General features: G+C 41.5%; 1 protein-coding gene across 2 annotated transcripts in view; it reads right to left on the bottom strand.

Moving 5' to 3' along the window:
• LOC114031914 (rho GTPase-activating protein 28-like) overlaps positions 1-12,876 on the bottom strand; it is a 192,690-nt gene extending 179,814 nt beyond the window's left edge. The window contains exon 1 of one of the 2 annotated variants that reach the window (XM_027847117.1): positions 12,658-12,876. In XM_027847117.1, the coding sequence (XP_027702918.1) occupies positions 12,658-12,791 (134 nt within the window). In that variant the 5' untranslated portion in view covers positions 12,792-12,876. Of the gene's footprint in view, positions 1-9,503; positions 9,644-12,657 lie in introns of those variants that run through there. The other variant, XM_027847116.1, reaches the window with a different exon arrangement.
• Between the last annotated feature and the right edge of the window lie 4,935 nt (positions 12,877-17,811).

Raw genomic sequence — 17,811 nt, 5'->3', positions numbered from 1 at the left:
ATGACTTTGTCTCTCTGGGTTTTCTTATGTGAAGAATGAGAAGGTTGGACTTTCCAAATCTAAATCGATAATCTTTCAAACAAATTCAGAGAAGCAGGTTGCTACCGAATTAAACTCTGCAAGAAGTAAAAAATGATAGGAAAACTACAAAAAGCAGACATAAGTACTCAAAAACAATTGTGATCTGTTCCATTAAGTGTACAGATAGTCTCCCTCCTTATTTAGCATCTGAGATCATCATTGCATACTATCAATCTTGCCTTCATGCCTTCAGCACTTGCCTTCATGAAGCTTATACTCTAATGGACAAAAATAGAATGTGATTAAGGTAACAAGGCTTTCCAATTCCTCAATTCCCTTGACCTTTCCTCTTGCCTTCACTCCCCCATCACTACCACCAAAAAAAAATTTCCCCAGGTTCCAAAACTCCTGGAGAAGGCAGAATTAGAAAATTAGTATTAAAAAATTGTCCCAGATGTGTAGGGCCTCACAAAGGAATTGGTTTCATGTGAGGGAAGTGATAATTTTTACTGCATACAAAGTAGATAGTTTATCTCAAAGTTCGGGGGGGGGGGGGGGGGGAAATAGGAATATTCCAAAAAGAATTTCAGGAAAACTAGTAAGGAAAAAAAAATACTGCTTTTCACTGATCAGTTAGTTGAATGATCAACAAGTATTTATTAAGTGTGTACCTGGAGACAGGAATGGAGGGAGGGAGGGTATACAAAGGCAAAAGAGAAATGGTCCCTGTTCTAGGACCTTACATTCTAATAGGAGGTAACAGGCAAAGAGATGCATCTACAAAACACAAAGCAGACACAAGATGAGGGAAGGAGGGGAGAACGTGGAGGAAAGTCACCACTAGCAGCTAAGGTGATCAAGAAAAAGGCTTCATGCAGATACTGGTGCTTGGACTGAGTACTGAAGAAAACCAGTGATTCCAAAGGGCAGAAGTGAGGAGGAAGAAATGTATTCTAGCCATGGAAGACATGGAAGACAAGCCTGGAAATGGGAGAGGGAGTATTTTGTGTAAAGATCAGAAAGAAAGTCCAGTTTCCTGGGACACTAGAGTGCAATTAAAGGAATTAATGGGTAATAAGGCCAGGAAAGTAGGATGAGAGCAAGTTGTGAGGAAGATTAATGCCAACCAGAGAGTATCGATCAGAGAGGATGCAATTTAATCACCATAATAAAACTGAAGTTTCATTTGAAATTAGAATCTCATTCTTGCATTTTCAGAAAAAAAATTAATGTCTGCATACAATGCTAAGTGCTAAGGATAGGCAAAAACAACCTCTGCCCTCAAGTAGCTCATATTCTAACAAAGAAGACAACATATAAACAATTAGGTGCATAAGAGAAATAGAGAGAGTAGATGAACGATAATATCCGAGGAAGGCAGTAGTGTCTGGAAGGACCAGGAAAGGTCTCCTTGCACAAGTAAAATTCCATCTGAGTATTGACTGAAGTAAACAAGGGGTTCCCAAAGGTAGGATGAGGGGGGATGGGAATGGAGACAAGCATCGCAAAGGCATAGATGGCAGATAGGGTGTCGTACGTGAGGAACACAGTAAGGATGCCAGTGTAGGTGTATTATAGCTTGCACGGAGGGAAGAAGACTGGAAAGGCAGGAAGGGACAGGTTGTGGTGAACCTCAAATAGAGGAGTTTTATCAATGATCCTGGGTGTAACTGAGAGTCAATGCAGTTTATTGGTGGGGGGTGGTGACGTGGTCATAACTGGTCTTTGGGAAAACCACTTTGGCACCTGAGTGGAGGATGGATTCCAGTGGGAAAACACTTGAAACAGGAAGATCAGTTGGGAGGCTATTGCAATAGTCCTGGTGAGAGGTGAGAAGGATCTTGATAGAAAATGGGAGACCTATGCTAGAGATGTTGGTCGATTTAGAAACACAACAGTGCAATTTAGCAACCAGTTAGGTAGGTGGGGTTAATGAAGAGTCAAGACTGACACCAAGGTTTCAAACATGGGTGAATGGGAGGATGGTAGTGTTCTCTTAAGGAAATTTGGGGGAAAAAAAAAGAGGGCTTGGTAGGGAAATATAATGATGCCTGTTTTGGACATGCTGAGTTTGAGATGCCTACGAGGCATCAGCTTGAGATGTCCAAAAGGCAGTTGAGTGATGCACTGACTGGAGCTCAGGAGACAGACTAGGGCTGGATATGCTATATCATCTGCACTGAGATAATAATCAAACCCATAGAAACATAAGGCAATCACATAGGGCAAGCTAGATGGTGCAGTAGATAGACTGCCAGGCCTGGAGTCAGGAGACCCATCTTCCTGAATTCAAATCTAGCCTCAGACACTATCTGTGTGACCCTGGGCAAGTCATTTAACTCTGTTTCCCTCAGTTTCCTCATCTGCAAAATGAGCTAGAGAAGGAAATGGCAAACCACTCCAGTATCTTTCCTGAGAAAACCCCAAATGGAGTCCTTTAGAGCCAGACACGACTGAAAACGACTGAATAACAACAACAGGAGCTGAGATCACCCAAGTAAGATGGATGAGAATGAAAACAAAAGTCGAAGGACACTTCCTTGGGGGAAATCCCACAGTTAATGAATGTAACACGGAAGAAGGACAAAGAAAGGAAACAAAGAAAGAGCAATCTGATAGATAAAAGTGCATTAAAAAGACATAACCTGAATGCTCTATGACAAGTGTCTAAACATTTTTGAAGACTCCAACTGCCAAAGCAGGTAAGCATTTTCTCTGCGATTCATGGTTTTAGAGAGTGCTTAGAGGAATGTTCTCAAATGTTTTTTGGCCTCAGGTCCCTTTACACTCTTAAAAATTATTGAGGGCCCTTCAAAGAGCTTTTGTTAATGTGGGTTGTATCAACTGTTATTTTATCATATTATAAATTAAATCATCTTAGTATTATAATAAAACATTTTGACTTTGAGGACCCACTGAAAGGGTCTCAGAGACCCCCAGGGGGTCCCTGACCTCTGGTCTAACAAACTCAGAGGTTAAGTGACTTGCCTGGCTTCATACAACCAGTATGACTCAGAGATGGGACTTGAACCCAGGACTTCCTAGTGACAAGGCCAGCTCTCAACGAGCTGTGCCACACTGCCCTACCAATCTTTATTTTTAGACTATAATAAAACACCACCTCTAATAATAAATAGCTCCTTCAAAACTCAGGAAATACAGGTCTTAGACTTTTCATGAACTCTGACATCGCCATTTCTCCACTGGTGTTCTCATCATTAGGAATATCAGGACTTTTCTGGTACACTGTGGCAAAACTAGTACTTATTTGGATAGAGAAAACAAAACTTGTTGGGAGGAAGGCAGTGTGCTAAATGAAAACTGAAACCTGGGAGTATTAAGATGACTTTTTTAAAAGGGAGAATTTGGAGGTAGAAACACCCTTTTCTGCAAGAACGCCATAAATGGCTGCTGATGAAGTCAGGATCCCTGTTATGGTGACTCTATAGCATCCTTAGCTTCCTACATTTTTGTCGGCAAATCCAACCATCCTGTAATCAGAGGGAAATGACCTAGTTGAAAGTGGATCAAGCAGCCAGCCAAATAGAAGGATCACTAAGGGACAGCGCCAGATGTTTTCCATCAGCTCTACATGTGGAGGTACCAAGGAGATCAGCAGGAGTACCACAGTAAAAGGAAACCAGAGAAGCTAACTCTAGTTTCAAGCATAACATGAAGAATGGTCTATAAATACCTCATATTCCCTTGTAAGTATCCCAGAGGACATTCCATGGGCATTTCTAAGGCCTACAGGAAGAAACGTGTCTGCTATTGCCTGGAATGTGTACATGTGTGTACATACAGCCGCCTGCACACATGCACACTCTTGTGCAAATGCCTGACTTAGCAAGAATTTATAGTTAAAAATAAATGTTGTCTTAACTAAATAATAAAACTCCATCCTAGATGAGTGCCAGTTGACAAAGTGAAGTGGCTAAATGTGTAATATTCTCTTTAAAATCAAAAATGCATATTCTAACTGGTTGTTTCAACTAAATCTCTCCACACCTGTTTTAAAATGATTTTGAGATGGATTTTAAAATGAGTTAGAATGCAGTGCTTCATAGGAAAGTCAAATAATAGTAGAGTAGCCTTTGAATTCCCATGATCACCTTGGGCAGCTTTTATACTTGTTTTTAAGGAAGAGTGGGTTCTTTTTCTTTACTATTTTTGCCTTCTCAGGAAGTTTATGGTATAATGAGATAAACATCAGAAATACTTCAAGCTGTTTATACTGCACCTTCATAGAATAAATGCTTTCTATCATTTGTATATAACTTGGAAAATTCTTGAAGGCTTCAGATAGCTTGTTATCTTCAGATAATTTTCATTTTGTGGGTGGGGTGAACTTTTATTTATTTCGTGTGTGTGTGTGTGTGTGTGTGTGTATGTGTGTGTGTGTGTGTATGTGTGTGTGTGTGTGATGGTACTTCCCCAGAAAGTTAGAACCAGACCAGGGAGACCATTTAGTGTGAAGCTTTCTCCAGTGCTTAAGTCTCTTCTCAACTCTTTTTGTTTTTTAAATGGAGCTAAATTCACTCTTTTTCATTCTCTCCTATCCCTTTTTTATACAAAGTGTCTGTAAAACTGGAAATGACATTTCCTTCACCTACCAAATGCTGTTTGCTTAGTAACAATCAGTTATCCCACCCTGTCTTCTAAATGGATTGAACACATGGGACACCAACTGCTTTTATTTGAGTCAAATTAGCTAAATGAATGGGCAATGTTCAGAATAAAACACTATTTTTGCTAATTGGGAACAAAGTTAAGCTACCCAATAACTAAGAATTTTGCATAGTAAAACAATGCTTCTTCACTGTTGTTATCTTAAGTTAGTTGAGTCAAACGGGAAATATCTCAGATTGAAATTCTTCTTTGAAATTGGTTTGGGTCAAATCTTATTTACCTACAAATGCCGTTCCCCTTTTCCAAGGGAAAACTTGCCCAGAGTTATTTAATACTCTCATTTTAAATTACTGAATCTGTATGAAACAACTTCCTGATTTTAAAGGTTTTCCTCTGGCTCCACAAAAAAAAAAAAAAAAAGATCAATGAAAATTATCTTAACAGCCTACTTCAATTAATGAAGCAGATCAATATGTATGTTGGTACTCATAAACTGAGTTTAGATTGGCAGGTCAAAGTGAAGTCATTTTAGCCACTATCTGAAGTCACAGGAAAATTACAGCTTTGAACAAAATGAAAAGAGAATAAGGAAGAAAACTCACATTTATGGAGAAGATGACTATAGAACAAATTCCTGTCCAGGATGAATTAGATTAGATTGTGACAATGAGGAAGAAAGTCTGTGTCTTTCTCAAAAAATTTGAAACTATATGCTATAGAGTATTGCAAATAAAAATAATTCTTGAATACACGGAGAAGATACCCCATGGAACCAAAGGGAAGCAAATTTGTCTTACAAAGGCCCACAGAAGATGACCTCATACAATAATAGGAAGAAGTAAAAAAGCAGAAAAACATTTACTGAGCTCATCTGAACAAAGCAACACAAAGAAATACAAGTGCCAGGAGCCTGGTAATGGGACTACAAAGACAAAAGGCAAAAGCAGTTCCTGCCCTCAAGGAGCTGATATTCTAGAGAATCTTGTTTACATTATCCCCTCTTATAGATGAGGAAACTGAGACATTAAATGAATTAAAGTTCTCTACTCAGGGTCGAGGCATAGGGGTGGAGAAATCACTAGAACTGGAAGGGGGAGCAGAGGGGATGGAAATAAAAATTTATATAGTGACTGCTGTGTGTGAGATGCTTTACAAATATTACCTCATTTAATCCTCACAACAACCAATAAGAGAGAGACGCTGTTATTATACCGATTTTTATAGTTGAGGAAAATCAGGCAATCAGAGGTTAAGTGGCTTGTCCAAAGAGACAAAGTGAGTATCTGAGGCTGAATTTGAACCCAGGTCTTCCTGACTCCACTGTGTCAGCAAACTAGAACCCAAGTCTTCTGTCTCCTAGTTTAGTGCTGTTACTCTACCAAGTGGCTTCTTCCAATACCTGGGGTGAACGACTTAATCTTCCTGGGTTTTAGTGCCCTCATCTGTAAAATGAGGGTGGTGGACTTAGATGACCTCAGAGGTTCCTAGATGGCAGCTAGGCCTGGAGTCAAGAAGATGTGAGTTCAAATCCAGCCTAAAACATTTTTAAGCTGTGTGTGACCCTGACCAAGTCACTTAACCTCAGTTTCCTCAACAGTAAAGTTGGGATAATAATAGCACCAACATCCCGTGGTTGTTGTGGGAATTGAATGAAATGATATTTGTAAAGCACTTCAAACAACACCTGACACATAGTAGGTGCTTGATAAACACTTGTTTCCTGCCCCCCCTTCCAACACTGTGACCCCACAATCCAAAGAACATGCAGAACTTCCATTTGTCTCAACAGAAGTTGTTCACGTGGACCAAGGATGTCAGTATTAGGTGACTGAATAGTTCTAGAGCTGGAAAGTATCTCAGAAGTCATCTAAACCAAACCCACAGTTTGATGACAGTCCATACTAAAGTTCATTTAAATTCATCTTAACTTTGGAGTGATTTACTGTCAGTCCTAATTTAGCATTTTGGGGGTACCCCTATCTCTTACTAAGGGCAGCTGAAAGTGTGTAATTGTATGGAGGTTTCTCTAAAAGTTTCATTCATTGAGTTCCATGAATATTCTATACTTCATTTTAACCGATGCCAAGATATGTTGTGATATGTTCATTGGATTTTTAATGGGGCTTTTTGTTGTTGTTTTAACCCAACTTTTTCTCTTGGGCCCTCCATAAATTTGGCAGATAGCAGCGGGTAAATGGAAGACCTGAAGAGGAATAGATTTCTTTGAAATGGATATGTTAGGCAGAGCTAGAGAAGGATGATTCTTGCAAAGTCAGGGGATCCCACTTGATGCTCAGAAGGCTCACAGTGACTGTGGCCTTAGAAAAGGCAAGCAATTAGATGAAAAGAGCGGAGAGAGTTCTCTTTACAACTAACACACAAAGATCCTAAGCTTGCCCTGAAGGAGTATATTGATCAGCAGTTAGTAAGTCAAAGGTTAATAACTTAGGCCCGATTATTTTCTGTTATCAGACACAGGATTAATGATGGCCTCTGGCTAAGTAAATACAGGGCCTTCTCTCTTTGGTTGGAGTTGTTGGAAACCAATGAATCACCGACTGGGAATATAATTCAGAAGGGCATATAAAGGCCCAAATCCATGTCTCAGAAAGCTGACAGCAACAAAAGACTCTTGTGGGGAGTGGAGAGGCATACCACAGGCTTGGGATTTAGAACAATCAAGAATAAATTGACAACTGTACTGTATGCTAGCATACATCTATTATGCATTCCACAAAGCCACACGCTGCGTTAATAAGCCCTCTCCCCAGAGCCTGCTTTGGAAACATGGATGTTGTTTCTGACAGCCCATATGGCAGAATCTGGCTATTATGACCAGACAGCTGCTGGACCTTACAGACGAGATAACAACCTCAGAGCCATTTTCACATTGCACAAGTCTTGACTAAGGCGTCAGGCTTCCAAAGTATGCTGTGCCTTCTCACATCACTAACATCTTTTCTACTTGGGTGCCTCATAAGCTGGGTAATTATCACTAGCCTTGTGGAGCATGGAGCATGCTCTGAAGACTCATGAAATGAAGGTCTATCAACTTGCATCATCAAGCTGACTTTAAAATAATTTGCTGAGGGGGGAAATGAAAGTAAAATGTCACTTTCTCATTTCCATAGATTAAAAAAAATATTTCACTGGGCTAGCTCTTGGGGAAGAAATAATATTTTCTTTGTTCACCATAAGTCACTAGGGTTCTCTTGTAGGCATTCTTATGAGTGTAGGCCAAAAGTTAACTCCTTCAAATAAAAGGATATAATGGCCTGAAACCCTCAAGAGTCAATTAAATTAGGAAGCAGAGGTAATCATAGTCACATAACTCAAGAGACGTTCAAGTGATAGGAAGAAGACAATTAAAGATTGTTATCTTTCTTCAGGAAAACATAGCCTAAATTACTGCCTACACCTAAGCAAAAGCATTCACTAGTGAATCTTCCCCACCCCACCCCCCATTTATCCAAGTGTCATCCTCCATAAACACTTTTCCCCTTCCTCATCAATGTCAGACTTTTACCAGTTAGCCGCACCTTCCTAAGTGTCCCTCCTTTGATTTGGTAAATGGAGGCGTCACTGCCCTCTTAAAGGAAGAAAAAGTTGAAACATGAAACAATCGTTTAAGACAGATCCCAGCTTTACTCCCTCCAAAGGACACTTAGAGATATGTTCCCCGTGGTCGTCCCCTTTCAAAACAAAAGGCATTAAGAACATTTCCATTTGCCCTGCAAAAAGTGATTATAGGAGCAACATAACACGCGACCAACTTAATTCACTGCATGGAATCTGGGAAAAATCTCCCAGCAAAAAGTGAATCTAAGAGCAACATACTAGCTCCCCAGCCTCACTCGCGTTATAAGACCAAATGAATTCACTACATGGAATCTGGGGAGGACGGGGAAATCGGGGGGGGGGGGGCGGTGGAAAGCGACGAAAGGGGGGGGAGGGGGGGGGGAAGAGGGGCAACATTTCTACTGGGATTTAATTTTTAAAGACTTTCTCCACTTTTTTTTTGTATGTGCTGTAAGTTACCAAAGAGAGTTCTCCCAAAAGTTTCCTGAAAATGTTGAATAATGATTTCCCCCCCCAAATTTGTAATGAGCTAGCATTTAAACTTTTTTTGTTTTGTTTTGTTTTCAGGAAAGGTTGTGTCTTAAAACAAATGGTGTTCGTTCTTCTGATGGACGACTTTGGCTCTCTGCAAGCCAGATGTGGGGGCAGCCAGCTGCTAATCAATTTCCAGTTCCAATATTCATTTCTTACCAAGACGCGAGTGCGCGCGCACAAACACGCACGCACACACATACACATGCACACGCACACACCACACACATGCACACACGCACATACACATGCACACACATACACGCGCACACACCACACACACATACACACCACGCACACGCGCGCGCGCACACACACACGCACACATCTATTATGCATTCCACAAAGCCACATGCTGCGTTAATAAGCCCTCTCCCCAGAGCTTGCTTTGGAAACATGGATGTTGTTTCTGACAGCCCATATGGCAGAATCTGGCTATTATGACCAGACAGCTGCTGGACCTTACAGACGAGATAACAACCTCAGAGCCATTTTCACATTGCACAAGTCTTGACTAAGGGGTCAGGCTACACACCACCCACACTCTCAGGCAGAGCTGTCTAACCAAGTTCCCATCACGCAGGCGGGTGGAAGAATGTGCAACCACAATCCAGGCACGATACGGTGACGGACGGGGCAGCCGACCTAATCAGCTGCCAATGGATCATTTGGAGCGCCGGCTCCAAACCGAAAGCACCGCGCGCCCAGCCCGGCTTCCGAGCCCGGCCTGGCGGGCGCTTTACCTGCTGCTGACGGAGTGGCCCGGCGGCGACGAGGCGGCCCCGAGCTCCGGCGCGAAGCTCGCCTCGATCCTGGGCAGCCTGGACGGCGCGTAAGAGTGGTAGGCTGTCAGCACCACGCTGCCGGAGTCCTTGATCTCCATTCTCAGAGGCGCATGGCTCCCCTAGGGCCGGACGACAGAGGCAGTGGCCGGCATGGACGGAGGTAGCGCCTCGGCCAAGCCAAGGCCGCGCACGTCGGAGCCGCCGTCTCCGCGAGCTTCGCCTCCCTCCCGGCTGGCTGTCAGGGACGACTAGGGGAGAGCCAGCCCGGCTGCACCGCCTGTCAGCTGGATTAGCATATATTTAAAAACACCGCCCACAAGCCCAGCTATGTGGGGGTCGGATCCATGTTTCTAGGAAACTGGAGACCTGTAGTAATCCTGCTGGGCTCCGAGCGAGCGCCTCTGGTCAAGTTTTCTGGCTTTGTTCCTTTTTTTTTTTCTCTTTTCCTTTTCCTTTCTTTTTTTTTCCCCCTTTCCAAACGCAGGCTTATCCGAGCGCTGAGAGCGTTTCCTGCCTGGCAGCCCGGAGGGAGAGCAATGAAATCATTCTTTAGTCCTTGCCCCAGACGAGAAAAGAGGGGCCTGCCCAAGAAGGAAAGACAATGTGTGCTCTAGGGAAGAGAGCGAGAAAAAGGGGACCCCATCTCTACCCCCCTCCCTCCTGCTCCCACTCTCCCTCCGCGAAAAATGGAAGAACTAGATTAGGTTGCTGTTTGTTTAGTCAAGTTACAGTAAACTTGATTTTCCTGAGGATCGGGTAATTCCCTCTCCCCACCGGGTAAAAACACTTCCCCCTACACCCATACCGATTTAAAAAACACTATAGTAGTACCCGGGAATCTCCGGACTGCAGGAGCCCAGCTCTCTTATTTTACAAGTGAATGAATGAATGAATGAATGAATGAATGTCTGGTGCGGGGGCGGGGAAGCACTTACTATGGACCTAGGGAACTTCCCCAAGGTCACGAGGCAAATTATTAGCTGACCTAGGACTAAGGTCATAAAATAATATAGATTTAGAGCTAAAGGGAACCTGAGAGGTTCTAGTTTACTCTCCTCGATCTACATACACAGCTTACAACTGAGTTTTAACTCATATTATCCTAATGTTCAGTTTAAAAAAAAAATCAGTTTAGATCTGTGATTTAAGTGGGAAGGGGGAGGGGTGGAACTCCTTGCATAGAAACTTCCTTTCCTGGACTTAGGTTGGTAAGTTCTTTATAATTCCCAGTTTTACAGAGTTGCCTGGGGAAATTGTCTCTCATCTAGTCAGCATAGAAGCCCTGAAACCCAGTTCTTCCTGAGTTGATCATGGTCACCCAGCTAATAAATGTCAGAGACAGAAACCAAATTTTCCTGACTTCAAGATTGGTCTTCCATCCAATACACTCAGCTACCTCTCAGTGTCAATTAAGAGTGAAGTCAATAAACAGTGTTTAACTAGCACATGTTTGATCCTCACCTTCAGAAAGAGGACATTTGGGGAAGAGGAATTGGAATCTGTGAGTTTAAAATGTATTTCTCTCCTCATACCAAGCAAAAAACCCAGCATGGCATCATGTAAAGGTTAATAACCTTGGAACCATGATTATCTGGATTCAGGTCTTGTCCCAGTAACATACTGGTTATGCAAACCTGGAGAATTTAATACTTATGCTGTAGATTGCATTAGCAGAGAGCATTTCCTCAGCAATACCAGTGAAATCACAAGCCTTGTGTTGTTCAGTTGTTTTTCAGTCATGTCTGACTCTTGGTGACTCCATTTGGGGTTTTCTTGGTAAAGATCTTGGAGTGGTTTGCCATTTCCTTCTCCAGCTCATTTTACAAATGAGGAAACTGAGGCAAACAGGATTAAGTGATTTGTCCAGCACCAGATAGCTAGTGAGTGTCTGAGGCTAGATTTTTAACTCGGGAAGATGAGTCTTCCTGACTCCAGTCCTGACACTCTATCCACGGTACCCCCTAACTGCCTCAAAGTCAGGAAGATGTGTTCAAACCTTGCTTCGGACATTTACTAGCTGTGTGACACTGGTTTAAGTCTGACCTTTGCTCAGATTCCTCCTCTGCAAAAAGGGTATAATAATAACATCTACCTCATAGTTGTTGTGAGGGGGAAAAATGAGATAATACTTATAAAGCGCTTTACAAATCTTAAAGCACTACAAAAATAAAATTCATTATTATATTATATCACTATTCTCTGAAAGGGAAATTATTTAGAAAAGTCATTACAGAATATATTATTATCAAACATTTACCATGACCACTAAATGGGACATATTTTCATTGTTACCAATGTTGTTATTGTGACTGAAGTTTATTCTTTATGCTTTTAAGTCCTCAGAATCAAAAATATATAAATTCAAAATGATGTTATTAATAATACATTGCATTTGTAGAGTGTTTCACAGTTTTTAAAATCACTTTTGAGCAGAATCAGAGAATTACACAGTGTTAGAGCTGAAAGGGAACTTTTAGCCCAACTGCCTCATTTTACAAATGATGCCACTGAGGTCTAGAGAAATTAAGTGACTTTCCCAAGCTCACACAACTTGTAAGTGACAAAGTTAGGACCCAGGTGTCCTGATGTGATATGATCAGATTTGATTTTCACAACAACCCTGTGAGTTAGGCAAGACAGGTGTTAGTAACCTCATTTTACAGTTATGGAAACTGAGACTTAGAGAGGTTATGTGAGATACCCAAAGTCACGTGGCTAATAAGTGGTAGAGACAAGATTCATATCCAGGTTACCTGAATCATGGCTATATGTCCTTCCACCACATTGTGGTTTTGGATGCCTTCGAACACCACCAATTGCATTAACCCTAGCATTGGAGGACTGAAATTTTGTTTTTCATTTGTATTTAAAGGACCAAGTCTCCAAAAAACATTATCTGGTAATTCAGTTCAGTTTATTGAGTGCTTGCTCTAGTCAGGCATTGTGCTAAGTGCTGGGATACAAATGATGTGCTATAGCTAGGTTGTACAGCAGTTAGATGGTGTGTGTGGGGTGTTCAAGGAGGACCAGTACCTCTGGTGTGAGGGCTTGCCAAGCCCTTTTCTGGGCTCCCTCATTCACCTTTGGTGTCCACCTGTCATTCAACTCTTACCTGTGGCTCCAAGAAGCTGAAGCATGTGTAACGGCCACACCCTGGTAGAATCTTCGAAGCAGACAACTGACCAAGTTGAGGGCCTCAAACCAGTGGGCCTCAAACACTTCAGTGAGTTCAGCTACCCCAAGCATGTGAAGGTTGTTCCCGACAGAATGCGCAAATGAGAACAGTTTGTTCCGATGGCCACCGTGAAGACAGCTGAAGCAGACGCTGTGGAATGCTTAGAGCTTTGTCATCAGACACTGAAGACACCAAGGTCATCCACTGCCTCCTGGGCCATTACCGGTCATCTTGACTTTTGTCCTGCCACTGGGCTTTGATGATTCTGGAAGAGACAGTGAAGCTGAAGACTTTTTGCAACTCTGCCTCATTTAAATCCAATTCACCCACAAATCAAGACATGATGTCCTCTTCAAAAATGAAGGATGAACAACAGCAGATAGAGTGCTAGGCCTGAGGTCGGAAGATCTGAGTTCAAATCCCACCTCAAATGCTAGCTGTGTGACCCAGGGCAAGTCACTTAACCTGTTTGCCTCAGTTTCCTTGACTATAAAATGGGGATAATAATAACACCTTCTGCCCAGGGTTGTTTTGAGGATCAAATGATAAAATATTTTTAGCACAGTGCCTGGCACATAGTAAGTACTATATAAATGTTAGCTATAGTAATGATCATTATTAAAAACAGTGCTTTCCGTTGCAGAGCTTATAATAGAATGGAGAAAGACAGTGCACAAATGGAAGCTGGAAAGGTGGAGGGGGCACCAGAGATCAGGATGTTCTATAGAGTCCAAACCAAGTAGAGCTTGCCGATGGACAGTGGAGAGTTACCTGGAGTATTCTGAAAGTTCAGAGCCCTCTATAGAGGAAGGCTTGGGGAGGAGTTTAGAATGCTGCCCTCCAGCCCTTTAATCCAAGGGGAGAGGCCAAGGGTGCACCAGAGAAGATGTTGATTATCAAAAACTGAGTCAATCTGCATGATAAGATTTCAAGTGATCAGTTTGTGCTGGGTGGGGCTAACATATACAAGAATCTTTTTTCTTTATCTCTAATAATTGAAGCAGTGTAGTATTAAAAAAAGGCACTGAGATTGTAGAAAGAGAAGAAAGTGGGCTTGGATTCCTTTTTGGGCCTCAGTTTCCTCATTTGTAAAAATGAGGAATTGGGACCGTAGAAAGGAGTAAGGAGGTCCCATCTATGTTCTATTTGGGATAAGGACAAAGCTTGTGGGGCACCTAGGTGGAAGAGTGGATACAACTGGAGTTAAGAAGATTCAACTTCCTGAATTTAAATCTGGCCTCAGACACTTCCTAGCTGTGTAACCCTGGGCAAGTCACTTCACCCTGTTTGCCTCAGTTCCCCCATCTTTTTTTGTTTATTGCTAGGCAATGGGATTAAGTGACTTGCCCAGGGTCATACAGCAAGTATGTGTCAAGTATCTGAGGTTGGATTTGAACTCAGGTCCTCCTAACTCCAAGGTAGGAGCTCTAGCCACTTCACCACCTAACTGCCCCAAGTACTCCCCTCTTCAAAAGGAGCTGGAGAAGGAAATGGCAAGGCAGTATCTTTGTCAAGAAAACCCCACAAAGAGTCAGATATGACTGAAATGACTGAATAACAACGTCCTGACTCTAGGTCCAACACTCTTTCCACTGCACCAGCTAGTTACCTGTCTGTACTAGAGAATGTATGTGGAGGGGTTGTGGGGAGGATTATGGGAAGAGGGGTTGATGAGAAAAGGGTTATTTTAAAGAAAGGATTTCCTTTTTTCTTCCTTTAGGACTCCTTAATATATGTATGTATTTTTCTTACCTGCTAGTTCCTTGCACATTTTAAACATTATTTTTGTTGTCTTTGAGTCATTTTGGACTCTTCATGACCCCTTTTTAGAGGTTTTCTTGGCAAAGATACTGGAGTGGCTTGCTGTTTTCTTCTCCAGCTCATTTTACAGATGAGGAACTGAGGCAAACAAGGTTCAGTGACTTACCCAGGGTCACACAGCTACTAAGTATCTGAGGCCAGATTTAAATTGGGGAAGAGGAGTCTTTCTGATTCCAAGCCCAGAGCTCTATCCACTGACCTATTGAGCTGCCCCTTGGGTATTATTATGTATAACTAATAAAATATTTTTAGCACAGTGCCTGGCACACAGTAAGTACTATATAATGTTAGCTATAGTAATGATATTATTATGTATAACTAATTTTTCCACCTGGAAAACTAAATCACAAGAAAATTTAAATGTTTTGTAGGACTCGCTGCTTATATTTGTTTTTCTGTAACACTTTTTTAATAATCTCGCTGAGCCATTCATCTTGAAATCTAGATTATCCTGAACATAATCAAGGGTCAGTAAGCAAAGAAAGCAGACCACTGTTGAGGTAAGGGAGGTATTAAAGCCAGATCTTTTACTTAGAGGCTATATTTTGTTGTTCTTGTGGCCCAATGAATAGAGGGCTGGCCCTGAAGTCAGAAAGACTCATCTTCCTGAGTTCAAATCCTGCCTCAGACACTTAGTAGTTGTTTGACTTGCATAAGTCACTTAATCCTGTTTGCCTCAGTTTCCTCATCTGTAAAATGAGGTGGATTGATACCACTCCAATATCTTTCCCAAAAAACCCCCAAATGGGCTCACCAAGAGTCAGAAACAACTGAAAAACTAAACTGAGTCCACTTTTACATATGACTGTAACAGATATGATTATTTTTATGACTACAGAAAATCAAAGCCATGAATTAAAATGAAGATGTTACTGGTAGAAACAGGTACTCTAAGAGCAGCCCAACAATAAAGGATTAAAAAAAAAAACCTTTAAGAAAAATCAGACTTTTATGATCATGACCCTAAATTGTCAAGAAAAGCTTAAATTATATTCAGCATTATTCTGGCTTAGAAAGTAACGGAGTGTGCCATCTAGTTTTTTTGTTTTTGGTTTTGTTTTTGTTTTTGTTTTTTGTTACAAAGATTTTCATCCAAAATGTTTAAATTATAAAAAATTTTAGAGTTTAAAGGGGTCAAATTTGTTTATCCGGGAAATTCCCTTTTACCTAACACATTACTAGATAAGAGAGGTGTTTCTGTCATTTGCCTTGTGTTGTAATGAATCCAAGAGTATCTGAACAAAGGAACTTCTCCTACAAAGATAATTAATTAATTTCTGAGTAACAGCATTTCTTCTAGGTAGTGAGCAGCAGTGGGGTTCCGTAATTAGAGCAGATGGCCAGGAAACCTGGTTCTGTTCATGACCAGCTATGTCCTAGCAAAGTTTCTCTAACTATAAAATGAACTTAATAATTCTTTCTCCTCCTTACTTTAAAGGTCATATTAACTGTGTAATTTTAACTTGAGGAAAAGTATACGTAAAGCTAAGTTATTATTACAATGTCTCTCTCTTGATTATGAAAAGAACATGACCAGCATGGAACAATGGGAAAAAAATCACTGACTTGGTAGTCACAGGGCCTGGGTTCAGATTCTTCGTGTGATGCGTTATTATTTGTGTGACTTTGGAACAGTCCCTACCAGGAATCAATTCAGCAGACTGAGGGGATTTAGAAGTCTAGATGATTTCAGAGGTTCCTCCTAGCTCTAAATCTGACCCTGTGATCTTAAGTGACATGCTTAGCCAATAAACATGGCTTCTACAAACTGGGGCAGGTAAGTGGCACAGTAGGTAGAGTGCCGGACCTAAAATCAGGAACCCATCTTTGTGAGTTCAAATCCAGTTTTTGATACTTAATAGCTATGTGATTCTGGGCAAGTCAAGAAGACTCATCTTCCTGACTTAAAATCTGGCTGCTGACACTTCCTAGCTGTGTGACCCTGAGCAAGTCACTTATCCCTGTTTGCCTCAGTTTTCTCATCTATAAAATGAGCTTGGGAAGGAAATGGCAAACCACTCCAGTATCTTTGCCAAGCAAACCCTAAATGGGGTCATGAAGGATCATTCACGACAGAAAAACAACTGAATAGCAACAATCTACAAACTGAAAGAAGTTTTGCAGTTATGGAATTTTTATATTTCCACTGGTATTGCAATAAGCTGTTACCCCAAGTCCACAAAGGCCATGCCAAGCTAAAAAATAGTCACCTGGGTAGAAGGAGGCATGTGCAGCTCCCTTCAGAAGATTTTTGCAGATTGCATGCCATTGGGGCAGTGGCAAGGCTTTTGTGATACAGTAATTTTCTGAAGAAGACAAGAACACAGAAAAAGTATCAGTACTACGAAATGGTGTCTTATGGAGATGTTTAGAGATTGAGGGTCGTGTGCTACAGTAGAAAGAATACCTAGGTCCCATTCATATCCTTGACCATCCAGTGGCCATCCACCTTTTGCTTAAAGCCTTCCCAGGACAAGTAATGCTTATCTATATAACTAGCAAGTGGCTTACCTTCTCTGGGCCTCAGTCTCCTCCTCTGTAAAATGGAGTTGTACCATATCATCCCTAAAGTGCTTTCCAAGTCTGGGTATCTTTGAGTCTGTAAAAATGTACATCCATTCTCATGACAGCCTTCATAGATTGTGTGTGTGTGTGCCTGTCTTTCTTTAACAGAAACTAATGAGAAAATATTTTGTGTTTTTAGAACCAGATGGGACCTTGGAAACCAACTAGTCCAACTTCCTCCTTTTACAAATGAGGAACCTGAGGTCCAGAGAGATGATTTATCCATGGTCACATAGTGGTGAGTAGAAAAAGCAAGGAACCAGACCCAGGCAGCTAGGTGGTACAGTGGCTAGTCACCTGAGATCAAGTTTGGCCTTAGACCCTGAGCAAGTCAGGTTACTTGTGTCTCTTCAGCTGTAGCAGGGGGCTAATAGTAGCACCTGCCTCCCGAGGCTGTGGTGAGGATCAGATGAGATAATATTTGTAAAGCACTTAGCACAGTTCCTGGAACATAGTAGGTACTTCATAAATGCTTGTTTCCTTTCTCTGGCTCCAAATTCATTTCTGTTTCCATTATACTACACAGATTTACAATGATTTCTCTGTATGGGCAGTACTAGATTTATGCAAAAATTATAAATAAGCTAGGGTTTAGAAACAGTTAGGTGGTGCAATGGATATAGCATCAAGCCTGGAGTCAGGAAGACTCAGCTTCCTGAGTTCAAATCTGGCTTCAGACACTTCCTATTGTGTGACCCTGAACAA

The sequence above is a fragment of the Vombatus ursinus genome, unplaced genomic scaffold (assembly GCF_900497805.2).
Source record: "Vombatus ursinus unplaced genomic scaffold, bare-nosed wombat genome assembly UNPS02015255.1, whole genome shotgun sequence".
Taxonomy (NCBI): domain Eukaryota; kingdom Metazoa; phylum Chordata; class Mammalia; order Diprotodontia; family Vombatidae; genus Vombatus; species Vombatus ursinus.
The sequence above is the reverse complement of the archived record's forward strand: the minus strand, read 5'-3'. Positions and strand labels throughout refer to the sequence as shown.